The sequence below is a fragment of the Zonotrichia albicollis genome, chromosome Z, assembly GCF_047830755.1.
Source record: "Zonotrichia albicollis isolate bZonAlb1 chromosome Z, bZonAlb1.hap1, whole genome shotgun sequence".
NCBI classification, from domain to species: domain Eukaryota; kingdom Metazoa; phylum Chordata; class Aves; order Passeriformes; family Passerellidae; genus Zonotrichia; species Zonotrichia albicollis.
The window spans coordinates 70969330-70983945 of record NC_133860.1 but is presented as its reverse complement, the minus strand read 5'-3'; the positions used below and the strand labels follow the sequence as shown (position 1 = coordinate 70983945).

Here is a 14616-nt window from a genome sequence, read left to right as displayed (position 1 = left end):
TCATTGGCCAGGAGAAGACAGGAGGAGGAAAGCAACAAGGCTCTGGGCCATGCTCTGGTCTCTTTCTGGATCTTGGCAGCCCCAGCGATACCTTGATGCCAGTGTCTAGCAGAAAAGCTGAAAACGTGGAGCATGGAAGTGGCCAAGAGGGGCTGGATCCAAGCAGCCTTTGCACTTTTCCCAAATCTGCTGCTGAGAAGGGGACATGGCTGACAGCATCTTCCGAAGGCCTTGCTTTTGCCGTGCGCTCTGCGGGGCATCTGTGCCAGCCACCCTTGTGACGGGCAACCCTTTCTTGTCCCAGCTCCAGACCGGCTCTGCCATTGAACCTGGTGCCGCTGGACCAGCATGGCCTGCAGCAGCCAGCTCGCCCCCCGCTGCCGGCACTTCCTGCAGCAGCGCAGCCCAGCCGCCCGAGATGAGGGAGGAGCAGGGCCTGAAGACACTGAGTACGTCCGCTGCATTTCTTGTCTGCCAGAGCAGCGTGTTGTGTGCGTGTGTGGGTGTAGGCTGCGCCAGAGGTTGGCCCTCGGTCTCAGAGGCACTTAGGCCTCTGTGCAGAAGCTGTTGTTGTGCTCTGAGGCAGCGCGGCAGCGCTCAGGGAGTCCCTGCTGCCTGTGAGAGCGGCTGGGCCTGCCTTGGCTCTGCCTGGGCTGCCTTCTGTGCCAAAGAGAAAAGCGGAGCTTGTTTCTGCTTGAGCAGAAGGCTGGCACCTAGCAAGTGACTAGGCCCCAGGGAGCTCTCTGGCCCCAGCTCTTTTATGGCTCTCCTTCTTACTCCCCCTCTGGCTCAGACACTTTGGGACCCGCGCTGGCCCTGCCAGTGATGGTGGGTGTGAGTGCAGAGGCTGCAAAGGCCCTTGCTTACCTCTTAGGGGCCCTTTCTTAAGGGTTCGCCATTTTTGCTTATGGCATGCGTTTCTGTGCTTGAAAGAAATAAAGGCCTTCTTGGAAAGGCCACCTGATGAAAGGTGGAGAAGATGGCCCTCCCACTTGTTGCTCTCAGCAGCTGGAAGCCAAGGGACCGCAAAGGGCCCACAGCTGCGGGCAGTGGGGCTGCCTCTGGGACGGTCTAGGCAGTGGCGTCTCTGTGTGCGAGTGAGCGCCCTGCACTGCTTTTGTCTTTCAGGGAGCCTTGTGAGTCTGGGCCAGCCAATGAGCAAATACACGGGACTTGAAGAACTCGGACGAGGGTAAGCGTGACATCAGCTGATTTTACAAAAGTGAGCCAGGTCTTTGGCCAGTGCAATATCAAGCATGAAGTTAGGCAAGCTCCAAGCGTGGTCAGACTCTGGCTTTACCTCCTGTCACCTGCCAGGACTGTTCGGTCACAGCAATCCCAACGCCTCATCAACAACAAGTTGTTGCTGGCAGTGTTTTGCTTGAAGCAATGAGGAGCAGGAGCTGGGAAACCTTCTGCCCCTGCAGCTTTCTGGCCTGAAAGAGCACCTTGCCATCCAAGAAATGTCAGATTCTCAAAGATGGTGTTGTGTCCTCAATTGTTCTCACATTTTTGCCACACACATGCATGCACTGGCACAAGGAGAGCGTTCTCCTTAGGTTCGGAAATGACCTGGCTGGGCATGTGCCTTGGAGATTTCCAGTGGCCCTTGGTCTTCATGCTGCACCTTAGTGTTCCATTGGACAGCCAGCCCCGCAAGGCAGAGGGCTCACGGGCTGACGTGCTGTTGGCCGGAGAGACGTCGCAGCCAGGCATTTCCTAAGGAAGGGGTCCAGGCAGCCTGGGCAGATGTGCGGCCTGGGCTTGCTTTCACTGCCAAGGGATAAAGGGCTCTTTCTGCTGCTGTTTGCTTTCTAGGGGGTTTGGAGCTGTTTATAAAGCCCTTGACACCAGCAGCGGACAACAGGTAAAGTGCTAGCAGCTCCATGCCATTTTGCACCTCTGGAGCGCTTTCCCCGCTGCTGTGAGCTCTGCCTGGAGGTTTGGGTGGCTGCTCCATGTCTGCTTCAGAGGCTGTTCCTCTGAAGTACAGTCTAGGCTCAGGGTGTAGAATGCTTTTGGGATGGCTTTTGCTGCTTCTGCTAAGCTCTGCTGTCTCTTGACAAGGCACTTTGGCCCAGCCCGCTGCCTCATTGCAGCAGCACTGGCTGCGTGCTCCTTGTGATCTCCAGCAGGCTGCGTCTTCTCAAGGGAACGGTGGCCAATGTCTTTCAGGTGGCAATCAAGATCATGTCACTCAAGGAGGAGATGTCCGAGGAGCTGGCTGCCAACGAAATCCTGGCCATGAGGGACAACAGGAATCCCAATATTGTTACCTACTTAGACAGGTTGGCATATTCTGGTGTCAATGTAGCTTTAGCTTGTGCAAGCCAGAAGAGACAATGCCCTTTGGTCACTGGCAGAGAACGGAGCTGGTGAAGATTTCTCTGCTGGTCTCCAGAGCATGGCAGGAGGTGGAGCTGGTGTTCAATGATCTCTTGTGGCACACGTAGCTCGGAGAGCAGTTGCAAAATGCTGGCTCAGGCCCTGGGTGACTGAGGCTGTGCCTATTGCTGTCTCTCCATGCGGTGGTTTTCTTCTTCCAGCTACCTGGTGGATGCGGAGCTCTGGTTGGCCATGGAGTTCATGGACGGCGGCACCTTGTTTGATGTGCTCAGGGCAGTGTACCTGGAGGAAGGACAGATAGGCGCTGTCTGTCGGGAGGTGAGGGATCCCGCTGCTGCTTCCCCAGGCCTGCCCAGGATGCTGCTTGTCTCCTGGAGGTTAAGGAGAGCCGAGATTTCTTGTTCTCAGCTTTCCTTCGCTGCTGCTGCTGCAGTCACGCCACACAGCAGAAGAAAGAGCATGGGAAGTCAAGTGCCTGCCAATCTCAATGCACGCCTTAGGCTCTGTTCTCGCACTCTTCCATGCTGTCTGTGCTCTGGCGCTGGTGCTCACTCCCTGGCTTGGTTTCACTTGCTTCCTCTTCTCACTTTTGCCTGGGAATGTTTGCCTGGAGCCTGTCTTTGTGCCCTACATTGCTTGCCACTGGAAGGCAGGATGCAGGTGGCAGAATTTCAAGCGAAGGGCATAGAGCTGTCCTCAGCTTCAAAGGATAGCATTGCAGCCCGGATGGCGACGCATTCTGGAACAGCTCCAAGGTGCTGCTTCCTCCTCTGCTGCCACTAGGCGTCCCCAAAAATCTTTGCTGTGCCGCCTCCCAGCCAAAGGTGACGCGCTTCCTACCGAAGGCCAATGGAACTTTTGGAGGCCGAGATGCCTTCGCTTGGAAATCTAGAAAAAACTACCAAGAGAGTTGAAGCAGCAAGCTCTTCTTTGTGCCAGCACCGTGATGCTGCGCCCTAGCTCACAATTCCCTGAGAAAGCTGTCAATCCCGCTGAGCTCTTTCCTTGCTGGTGGGATGAAATCAGATCCTGCACGTCACATTGACTTTCCCTCCCTCCTTTTCTCTTCCAGTGCCTGCAAGGACTGCATTTCCTTCATTCCCGCCAAGTCATCCACAGAGACATCAAAAGCGGCAACGTTCTTGTGGGCATGGATGGATCTGTCAAGTTGGGTGGGTATCCCTGCTGGGCTGCAGCATTTCCAGCATATGTGTGGGGTGGCATTTTGGTGGCTGCCACTTGGCCAGAAGCGCCGCTTGGCCAGTGCGTGAATCGTCAGGGTGCCTTTCAAGTGGCCGATGCCTTATTTGCCTGGCTGCAGCCACGTGGAAGGAGAGCTCAGCTGCCTTTTCAGCTAGATTCAGCATGGCCGTGTCAGGCTGGCGTGGGCAGTCCTTTTGGCTGCTTTGCCAGTGGTAGCTGGCTTTGACAGGCTTTGTTCTTGTCCTCAGGTGACTTTGGCCTCTGTGCTCAGCTCAGCCCTGGGCACAGCAAGCGCAGCTCCAGCGTCGGCACTCCCAGCTGGATGGCGCCGGAGGTGGTGAGAGGAGAAGCCTACGGCCCCAAAGTGGACATCTGGTCTCTGGGGATCATGGGGCTGGAAATGGTGGAAGGGGAAGCTCCTTACCAGCGGGAAGCCCGTCTCAGGGTAAGGCGCAGCTTAGCGAGAGGGCTGTGTGTGGAGAGAGCTGTGTGTGGCTAGCAAAGGAGCAGGTGGAGTGTCCTCTTGCATCCATGTGCTGTAGGTTTTTGAACTGATTGAAAGCAACGGGCCCCCAAAACTGCAGAACCCCAGGCACCACTCGGCTCTCCTGCGTGACTTCCTCCGCTGCTGCCTGCAGGCAGACGAGGACAGGCGCTGGTCTGCCAAGGAACTCCTGCAGGTAAGAAAAAGCAAAGGGGCAAAAAGCCCTGTCTGCTGAGGACACCTGCAGGGAGGGATGAGGAGGAGTGTGGGCCACGTGGCTGAGACAGCTGCCAGGACAGGAAGGCGCAGGGGGACCTGCTGCCCTCAGTGCTCTTTCTGTGTCTTCCTGGTAGCCAAGGAATCCTGCTTGAGCCCGTGAGGATGTCATCCTGAAAATAAGGCTTCCTATCTTTGTTCTTTTTCCTCCGGGCAGCATCCGTTTGTCACCTCGGGCGATCCTGCCTCCAGCCTGGCTGCTCTCATCATCTCAGCCAAGCAAGTGCAGGAAGACAGGAGAGGAGAAGCCTGCGCCTGAGGAGGTCCTTGTGCCCCGCCAGCTGAGAGGAGGGAAACGGGATGGGTCATCTTTAGGCAGAGTTTCAGCCATCCCCTGAGTTTGAAGAGGAGCTGTGCTGTACATAGGAAATGTAATGGTTCTATAATTTGCTGTGTTTAGGTGTTAGGGTAGGTTAGGGTATGTTAGGTTAAGTTAGGTTAGGTTAGGTTAGGTTAGGTTAGGTCAGGTGTCTGTTAGGTTCAGTTTGAAGCTCTGTTGTTTTTTCTCAAAAAGATGTAAGTTTAAAAACATTAGGAAATATAGGGGTCGACTTTTAAGAGTTTTAGAATGTAGATAGCTTAGGTAATAGAGGATTGTTTAGCTTAGAAGAGAGTGTTGTTAATTTAGGGAAGATCTGAGGTATCTTTTAAGTTGAAATGAAAGAATTGTCATAATAAGAACTAAGCTGTGAGAGGAAAAGCTGGGCTGCAGCAGAGCTGGACCCTGCAGGCACTGCAAGCTGTTGGCCTGAACAGGCCACCTGCGGGACAGAACGATGAAGATTGAGAAGTAGAGAGGGGATACTTTGTTTCATCCCGAGTGACAATAAAAGTCTAAACGATCCAGAGTGTTGTAAGACTCTCTTCCTTGCCATGCTGTAGCTAAGGGGACAGTCCCTTTCAGAGGTAGGCAGCTTTGCTTACCTTAAGTGTGCAATGCCCGTGGGAAGCTGAGAGACTTCTGAGTCATGAACAGCAGGGAATGAGCTCACATTCAGGACAACACTTGGAGGCTGATGTGCTGTCCTTGCTGGACCTCTTGTCTTGAAGATGTCAGGGTGATCGGCAGGAATCAGCCTTTTGGTCCCACCCTCCTCTCACTATGTCGCCTGTGCGATGGAATGGCATTCTCACAGCGGCTTCTGGCCCTTCCTCCCTGCTTCTCCTTTCCCCCCTTTTCACCCCAGACCTCCAGGCACCCTCTGGGCCAGCCTCATCCCCACGGGTGTGTGGAACGACCAGAGCCCCCTTCAGAGCCCCATTCCCACTCTGTTGCCTCCTTGGCCTTTCCTCACATCTGGGCCAGCCTGCAGTTGCCAGGTGTTGGACACACACACAGACACAACACACCACACCTGTCAGTGACCAACTTGATGGAGGAGCCCCTGCTCACCACCCCGGCCCTTTTACCACCAAGCTGTGGCTCCATTTCAACTCCATCTGCTGGGATGCCCACAGAGAGGGACTGCTCAGGGAATGGATGCTCCTTGAATATTGCCCACAGGCCTGGTTTCCACGCTTCCCCATTCCTCCTACCCCTAAGGCTGCCTCAGCCTTCTAAACACAATTTTTTCTTACTCTAATGGCTTCCTACGCTTTACTTAACGTGAGCACCACTACACAGTTTTGATTGCCTTTATTCTAGAATTAATAAACATAAGTTGGAAGTACTGCTAGATTTTCCCAAGTAAGACTTGAAGCAACTGCAAAAAGTAGAGAAGCTTTCTGTGCAGCTTTTCAGTTCATTGCAAGTCTCCTTCCTCTTCACTCAGTTTCAGCAGATCTGTTGATTTTCCTTTGCTCTCAGCTTTTAAGCTTCATCACTTGTCTATAGATCGGTGAAAAACCCTGTCAACGCGACGCAAATTTACTGTACTTTGTGTTTTTCCTCTTCTGGAAAAGCTGAGGCTCATGTGTTCTTCTTCTGTGATCTAGACTTTGATTCCCATCCTGGCTCTGGCTAAGAGCAGAACAAATGTTATTTCTTAACTGCTAAAAAGATCTGCTAGCAAAGGTCGCAGTTAGAGCTAAGCATGATGCTTCTCTCCCTGCATTGAATACACATCTTTGTGTCTAGGCTCGCTGATTGCCAGCAGCTCCTGGAAGCTACTGCCAAGGACAAAAGTCGTCACTATTGCTGGTTTTGACACGGAATATTATTTTTTAGTAGGATTTTGATCTACATCTACAGTGATCTGGATCTTTGGCACAAAGTGCCTTCAAGCAACATTTCCAAGCATCGTGGGCAATGAAGTCCAGATACTAATGAGTTGTGGTTTGTTTTAACTCTGTGTAACATACGGTACAATATCCCAAAACACATGATTTTTGAGGGATTCAGGCATTTAAAACTTAGGCTTATTCTTGTCAACCCTTTTCCTTCTTCCCTTCTGAAATCTGCATGTCCAAGTGCTAATTTCTTTCTCAGTTTGTTGAAAAGGTACCTGCCAGAGAATACTTTGTTCTTGACCCAGAGATGGGGCAACTGTCACCGTTAGGCCGGACGTGGCATACACACGTGATCAAGGTCCAAGAAGAAAAAGCTTTTATTTTATTCTGTGTGTTCTCCGGCTTATATAGTCTTAACAAAGCGTGATCTCAATTCATTCACTACATCACAATAACTTATTATATCCATTGGTGCAAAGAAATTAACGTCACCAGAATGAGCAAAAGTTTTACAGAAATTTAATAAGGCAGGTATACACATCTACTTAGGCACCTAGTCTAGCTTACAAAAATTCTCCTGTATCTTTTCTAATGGGTTTCCATGCTGGCAGCCTTGTCTTCTTCCTTGCTATGGATACCCTTGGAAATCATCATTATATCTTCTATTAACTCAGCTTTGCTTGCAGGCCAGCTTTCAAGCCCCTCCATAGGTCAGCATGCACCTGCATGCTCAAGAAGCAACTGCAGCCTATAATAGTCCTGGAAATTTGTTCTCTTTGCCTCTTTTGCCCCCTAAATGTCATTGAAGAAGTTAGGATGCTTTTCAGAACCAGCTAGGATGCCACCTAGAAGAAGCAGACTTGCTTTCAGTCAAAGCTTTTGAGACCAAAAGTCATGTTTGCTTGGGTTCCTTGGGTGCCACTTGGCTTGGTGCATTTTCTGAGTTCCCGTGCCTTCCCCAGGCAGCCTTGAGCACTGCCTTATGGGCTGGCCGGACATTTTCTGCTGCTTTATGAGTGAGGAGAGCATCCCAGGCTTTTCTTTCGCATCAGCTGGACAGAGGGTTGGCTTGCTGAGCACAAGAGAGCCGCAGAGCAGCTGCTATTGTGAGCTCAAGGCAGTGGTGCCACGTCACAGTGCTGCCAGCACAGCGTTGTCCCGGTGCGCGCGAGGCCTGGTCGTCCAGAGCAGCTCTTCCGCTCGCTCCCTGCAGGAGGATCCTCGTGCCCAAGGAGTTCTCAGCAGACGGCCTGCACCCCGAGAGGAATCTTGCTTTTCCCTTGGGTGGCATTCAGCGTGCAAACCCACACAGCGCTGCCAAAATGATGGGGCAAGTCTGTGCCGCGGTTTGCACCGTCTTTTCCGTCGTCTATTCTGGCTACTACCTGACCCAGCTGACTCGTAAGTAAAGGTTTCTCCTGGGACTGGCATCACCCGGCTTCTGCTTCACTCTGCTCTTTATGCTGCACCAGTGACCCAGTTTCTTTGGGAACAAAATGGCCATGAAGATGCCACCGCTTTGCTCAGTGTTCTGCCAGCGGCATCAGCTAAAAAGGGGGCATCTGTACTGAGTGCCGGGTGCAGAGCATTTGCAGTGCAACCTGCAGCGGTTGCCTTCCCTCCCCGGGAGACTGCGTGGCAGCGGAGTCTGTCATTTCCTCAGCTTGCTGCTTCAAGCAAGACAAGATGCAAATTGCAGACTCTAGGAGAGATCCGCAGAAGTACTTCTGCCAACACAGTGGTTCTCTGCAGGAGTGAAGGAAAGCGCCTTTCGCTCCAAATTCTGCCCCTTAGAGGCCTTGGCTGCGGGACTTGACCCTTTGATGGTGTGCCCAGACTGCCATTCCCTTGGCAATGCAGCAGAAACTCCAATGCAGGGAGGGTTTGCTGCTGAGCGCAGCAGCTGTTCCCGGGCTGCTTCAGCAGGGAGCTGCCACAGCGAATGGGGCCCTTGGTGGAAGCTTTGCTGGGCTATCATCTTCAGCCAACGGATGGGAATTAGGGCATGCCATTTAACAGAATAGATAACTAAGATGCAGGAAAGAGAAGAGGAAAATGCTGCTTGTGCTTTTGGGCACAACAGAAGCGCAAACTTTTGAAGAGCAGCGGGCATTTCCACCACCGTCTTTCTATTTCTCTCTTGGCAAAAGAGGCCCAAATGTAGCCAGAGCCTACTATAGCGTCCTTGTTGCTCTCTTGCTAGCTGTGGGAAAGAGCTGTTGCTCCTGGAGGCACGTTGGCAAAGGGAAATGCTCTGTGTGTGGACTGCCTTGTGCTGGGAGAGTCGCCAGCACAAGCACTTTTCTAAGGGCCTCTGGTTCCTTTTCCCTTGCTCGCTGCAGGTCACCTGACACGTGGATGGAGACAAGCCTGTCCTTTGGTGAGTGGCAAAGGAAGCTGTGATGTTGCTGGCGTGTGACAATTAAGCAGCAATTCTGCCAGCTTGGCCGCTTGCACTTGAATGGGGAGTGCCAGTGTGGGAGGCTGAAAGAAAGGCCAACTGCCCGGTGGCATCAGCAGTAGCAAAGGGAGCAAATCAGCACTCGATTGCTGATTTTCCAGCCAAGAGCCTTTCGGGAGATGAAAGGCAGATGGGACGGCTCCAAGGCGTCTTGCTGCTTGTAGCCAGCAGGGAAGCTCAAATGCACAGCAAGATGGAGGAGCACCTCATTCAACCATCTTCCATGCGTTTTTGTGACTCAGACTCCCGCGTGTATCAAAGTCTATGATTTCCCCTACTTCTGGGTCCTTTCCCAGCTCAGTAGAAAGCAGCTCCTAAGGAATTGGCTTTTGCCCTTCTCTTTCACTTCTGTCTGTCTGCAGGGCTCAACAGCAGGGTCAGCAGCTCCTCTGGCTGCCTCTGTCATCGAGGAAGAAGATGAAGAGGAGCAAAGGAACACCAAGCCTCAAGCTGCTGTCCCTCCACAGCCTGAACTTGCAGAGCCGGTAAGAGGCAGCTGAGCTTGGCACTGCCTTTGGGGCAGGGCCAGGCTTCCCCTTTTGGAGCAGCCCTTGTTGCTCGTGGCTGAAGATGCTGGCAGCTCTGTGCCTGCCATGACATAGTGCTGCTTCAGGCAAGCCGGGGAGCCCTGGCCAGTGCCTTCTGATGTTTGACATTTAAGCTGGCATGCTGAGAGGGCCCAAGAATGTCTCTTGGCATCAGACAAGAGGCAGCATTCCACGATTCCCAGCACAGGAGCCATCCCCTTGTGCCCATTGTCAGCACAGGCTGCCTGTGGTCAGCGGACAGAGTGGCCCAAAGACGCAGTTGACAGCCTTGCAGGGGATCTGGGAGACCCTGACCCCTGGAAGGGACCTGCCCGCTCCATGGACTAATTAGCTTCAGGCTGGGCTTCACTTCCAGCCGCTCAGAGCAGAGTTTGGAGAGGAGAATCCTCAGCAGCCCTGCATTGTAAAGGGCGGGGGGGTCTGGGCGGGGCTGGATGGGAGTTCCAAAGGGCTCCTCCCTAAAGGCTGCCATAGAGAGGGGAAATCCGGGAAACTGATCAGAGAAGGGACACGCCCCGGGCTTCTGAGTAGATGGTTGCATGCCAGCTCCGGGGTGTTTTCATTGGCCAGGAGAAGACAGGAGGAGGAAAGCAACAAGGCTCTGGGCCATGCTCTGGTCTCTTTCTGGATCTTGGCAGCCCCAGCGATACCTTGATGCCAGTGTCTAGCAGAAAAGCTGAAAACGTGGAGCATGGAAGTGGCCAAGAGGGGCTGGATCCAAGCAGCCTTTGCACTTTTCCCAAATCTGCTGCTGAGAAGGGGACATGGCTGACAGCATCTTCCGAAGGCCTTGCTTTTGCCGTGCGCTCTGCGGGGCATCTGTGCCAGCCACCCTTGTGACGGGCAACCCTTTCTTGTCCCAGCTCCAGACCGGCTCTGCCATTGAACCTGGTGCCGCTGGACCAGCATGGCCTGCAGCAGCCAGCTCGCCCCCCGCTGCCGGCACTTCCTGCAGCAGCGCAGCCCAGCCGCCCGAGATGAGGGAGGAGCAGGGCCTGAAGACACTGAGTACGTCCGCTGCATTTCTTGTCTGCCAGAGCAGCGTGTTGTGTGCGTGTGTGGGTGTAGGCTGCGCCAGAGGTTGGCCCTCGGTCTCAGAGGCACTTAGGCCTCTGTGCAGAAGCTGTTGTTGTGCTCTGAGGCAGCGCGGCAGCGCTCAGGGAGTCCCTGCTGCCTGTGAGAGCGGCTGGGCCTGCCTTGGCTCTGCCTGGGCTGCCTTCTGTGCCAAAGAGAAAAGCGGAGCTTGTTTCTGCTTGAGCAGAAGGCTGGCACCTAGCAAGTGACTAGGCCCCAGGGAGCTCTCTGGCCCCAGCTCTTTTATGGCTCTCCTTCTTACTCCCCCTCTGGCTCAGACACTTTGGGACCCGCGCTGGCCCTGCCAGTGATGGTGGGTGTGAGTGCAGAGGCTGCAAAGGCCCTTGCTTACCTCTTAGGGGCCCTTTCTTAAGGGTTCGCCATTTTTGCTTATGGCATGCGTTTCTGTGCTTGAAAGAAATAAAGGCCTTCTTGGAAAGGCCACCTGATGAAAGGTGGAGAAGATGGCCCTCCCACTTGTTGCTCTCAGCAGCTGGAAGCCAAGGGACCGCAAAGGGCCCACAGCTGCGGGCAGTGGGGCTGCCTCTGGGACGGTCTAGGCAGTGGCGTCTCTGTGTGCGAGTGAGCGCCCTGCACTGCTTTTGTCTTTCAGGGAGCCTTGTGAGTCTGGGCCAGCCAATGAGCAAATACACGGGACTTGAAGAACTCGGACGAGGGTAAGCGTGACATCAGCTGATTTTACAAAAGTGAGCCAGGTCTTTGGCCAGTGCAATATCAAGCATGAAGTTAGGCAAGCTCCAAGCGTGGTCAGACTCTGGCTTTACCTCCTGTCACCTGCCAGGACTGTTCGGTCACAGCAATCCCAACGCCTCATCAACAACAAGTTGTTGCTGGCAGTGTTTTGCTTGAAGCAATGAGGAGCAGGAGCTGGGAAACCTTCTGCCCCTGCAGCTTTCTGGCCTGAAAGAGCACCTTGCCATCCAAGAAATGTCAGATTCTCAAAGATGGTGTTGTGTCCTCAATTGTTCTCACATTTTTGCCACACACATGCATGCACTGGCACAAGGAGAGCGTTCTCCTTAGGTTCGGAAATGACCTGGCTGGGCATGTGCCTTGGAGATTTCCAGTGGCCCTTGGTCTTCATGCTGCACCTTAGTGTTCCATTGGACAGCCAGCCCCGCAAGGCAGAGGGCTCACGGGCTGACGTGCTGTTGGCCGGAGAGACGTCGCAGCCAGGCATTTCCTAAGGAAGGGGTCCAGGCAGCCTGGGCAGATGTGCGGCCTGGGCTTGCTTTCACTGCCAAGGGATAAAGGGCTCTTTCTGCTGCTGTTTGCTTTCTAGGGGGTTTGGAGCTGTTTATAAAGCCCTTGACACCAGCAGCGGACAACAGGTAAAGTGCTAGCAGCTCCATGCCATTTTGCACCTCTGGAGCGCTTTCCCCGCTGCTGTGAGCTCTGCCTGGAGGTTTGGGTGGCTGCTCCATGTCTGCTTCAGAGGCTGTTCCTCTGAAGTACAGTCTAGGCTCAGGGTGTAGAATGCTTTTGGGATGGCTTTTGCTGCTTCTGCTAAGCTCTGCTGTCTCTTGACAAGGCACTTTGGCCCAGCCCGCTGCCTCATTGCAGCAGCACTGGCTGCGTGCTCCTTGTGATCTCCAGCAGGCTGCGTCTTCTCAAGGGAACGGTGGCCAATGTCTTTCAGGTGGCAATCAAGATCATGTCACTCAAGGAGGAGATGTCCGAGGAGCTGGCTGCCAACGAAATCCTGGCCATGAGGGACAACAGGAATCCCAATATTGTTACCTACTTAGACAGGTTGGCATATTCTGGTGTCAATGTAGCTTTAGCTTGTGCAAGCCAGAAGAGACAATGCCCTTTGGTCACTGGCAGAGAACGGAGCTGGTGAAGATTTCTCTGCTGGTCTCCAGAGCATGGCAGGAGGTGGAGCTGGTGTTCAATGATCTCTTGTGGCACACGTAGCTCGGAGAGCAGTTGCAAAATGCTGGCTCAGGCCCTGGGTGACTGAGGCTGTGCCTATTGCTGTCTCTCCATGCGGTGGTTTTCTTCTTCCAGCTACCTGGTGGATGCGGAGCTCTGGTTGGCCATGGAGTTCATGGACGGCGGCACCTTGTTTGATGTGCTCAGGGCAGTGTACCTGGAGGAAGGACAGATAGGCGCTGTCTGTCGGGAGGTGAGGGATCCCGCTGCTGCTTCCCCAGGCCTGCCCAGGATGCTGCTTGTCTCCTGGAGGTTAAGGAGAGCCGAGATTTCTTGTTCTCAGCTTTCCTTCGCTGCTGCTGCTGCAGTCACGCCACACAGCAGAAGAAAGAGCATGGGAAGTCAAGTGCCTGCCAATCTCAATGCACGCCTTAGGCTCTGTTCTCGCACTCTTCCATGCTGTCTGTGCTCTGGCGCTGGTGCTCACTCCCTGGCTTGGTTTCACTTGCTTCCTCTTCTCACTTTTGCCTGGGAATGTTTGCCTGGAGCCTGTCTTTGTGCCCTACATTGCTTGCCACTGGAAGGCAGGATGCAGGTGGCAGAATTTCAAGCGAAGGGCATAGAGCTGTCCTCAGCTTCAAAGGATAGCATTGCAGCCCGGATGGCTGTTCACATTCTGGAACAGCTCCAAGGTGCTGCTTCCTCCTCTGCTGCCACTAGGCGTCCCCAAAAATCTTTGCTGTGCCGCCTCCCAGCCAAAGGTGACGCGCTTCCTACCGAAGGCCAATGGAACTTTTGGAGGCCGAGATGCCTTCGCTTGGAAATCTAGAAAAAACTACCAAGAGAGTTGAAGCAGCAAGCTCTTCTTTGTGCCAGCACCGTGATGCTGCGCCCTAGCTCACAATTCCCTGAGAAAGCTGTCAATCCCGCTGAGCTCTTTCCTTGCTGGTGGGATGAAATCAGATCCTGCACGTCACATTGACTTTCCCTCCCTCCTTTTCTCTTCCAGTGCCTGCAAGGACTGCATTTCCTTCATTCCCGCCAAGTCATCCACAGAGACATCAAAAGCGGCAACGTTCTTGTGGGCATGGATGGATCTGTCAAGTTGGGTGGGTATCCCTGCTGGGCTGCAGCATTTCCAGCATATGTGTGGGGTGGCATTTTGGTGGCTGCCACTTGGCCAGAAGCGCCGCTTGGCCAGTGCGTGAATCGTCAGGGTGCCTTTCAAGTGGCCGATGCCTTATTTGCCTGGCTGCAGCCACGTGGAAGGAGAGCTCAGCTGCCTTTTCAGCTAGATTCAGCATGGCCGTGTCAGGCTGGCGTGGGCAGTCCTTTTGGCTGCTTTGCCAGTGGTAGCTGGCTTTGACAGGCTTTGTTCTTGTCCTCAGGTGACTTTGGCCTCTGTGCTCAGCTCAGCCCTGGGCACAGCAAGCGCAGCTCCAGCGTCGGCACTCCCAGCTGGATGGCGCCGGAGGTGGTGAGAGGAGAAGCCTACGGCCCCAAAGTGGACATCTGGTCTCTGGGGATCATGGGGCTGGAAATGGTGGAAGGGGAAGCTCCTTACCAGCGGGAAGCCCGTCTCAGGGTAAGGCGCAGCTTAGCGAGAGGGCTGTGTGTGGAGAGAGCTGTGTGTGGCTAGCAAAGGAGCAGGTGGAGTGTCCTCTTGCATCCATGTGCTGTAGGTTTTTGAACTGATTGAAAGCAACGGGCCCCCAAAACTGCAGAACCCCAGGCACCACTCGGCTCTCCTGCGTGACTTCCTCCGCTGCTGCCTGCAGGCAGACGAGGACAGGCGCTGGTCTGCCAAGGAACTCCTGCAGGTAAGAAAAAGCAAAGGGGCAAAAAGCCCTGTCTGCTGAGGACACCTGCAGGGAGGGATGAGGAGGAGTGTGGGCCACGTGGCTGAGACAGCTGCCAGGACAGGAAGGCGCAGGGGGACCTGCTGCCCTCAGTGCTCTTTCTGTGTCTTCCTGGTAGCCAAGGAATCCTGCTTGAGCCCGTGAGGATGTCATCCTGAAAATAAGGCTTCCTATCTTTGTTCTTTTTCCTCCGGGCAGCATCCGTTTGTCACCTCGGGCGATCCTGCCTCCAGCCTGGCTGCTCTCATCATCTCAGCCAAGCAAGTGCAGGAAGACAGGAGAGGAGAAGCCTGCGCCTGA

At 54.1% G+C, this 14616-nt stretch overlaps 2 protein-coding genes across 2 annotated transcripts; both read left to right on the top strand.

Annotated features, from left to right (window-relative positions):
* Window positions 1-205: 205 nt before the first annotated feature.
* Window positions 206-4568, top strand: LOC141727257 (serine/threonine-protein kinase PAK 3-like). Its single transcript, XM_074533618.1, has 9 exons — window positions 206-449; window positions 1129-1192; window positions 1819-1867; window positions 2176-2288; window positions 2547-2664; window positions 3419-3518; window positions 3798-3994; window positions 4092-4247; window positions 4467-4568. Exons 1-9 carry the CDS (start codon window positions 206-208, stop codon window positions 4566-4568), a joined length of 1143 nt encoding a protein of 380 aa, XP_074389719.1.
* A 5683-nt stretch (window positions 4569-10251) lies between these two features.
* On the top strand, window positions 10252-14616 carry LOC141727256 (serine/threonine-protein kinase PAK 3-like). The gene is made up of 9 exons (XM_074533617.1): window positions 10252-10495; window positions 11175-11238; window positions 11865-11913; window positions 12222-12334; window positions 12593-12710; window positions 13467-13566; window positions 13846-14042; window positions 14140-14295; window positions 14515-14616. The coding sequence occupies exons 1-9, from the start codon at window positions 10252-10254 to the stop codon at window positions 14614-14616; spliced, it is 1143 nt and encodes a 380-aa protein (XP_074389718.1).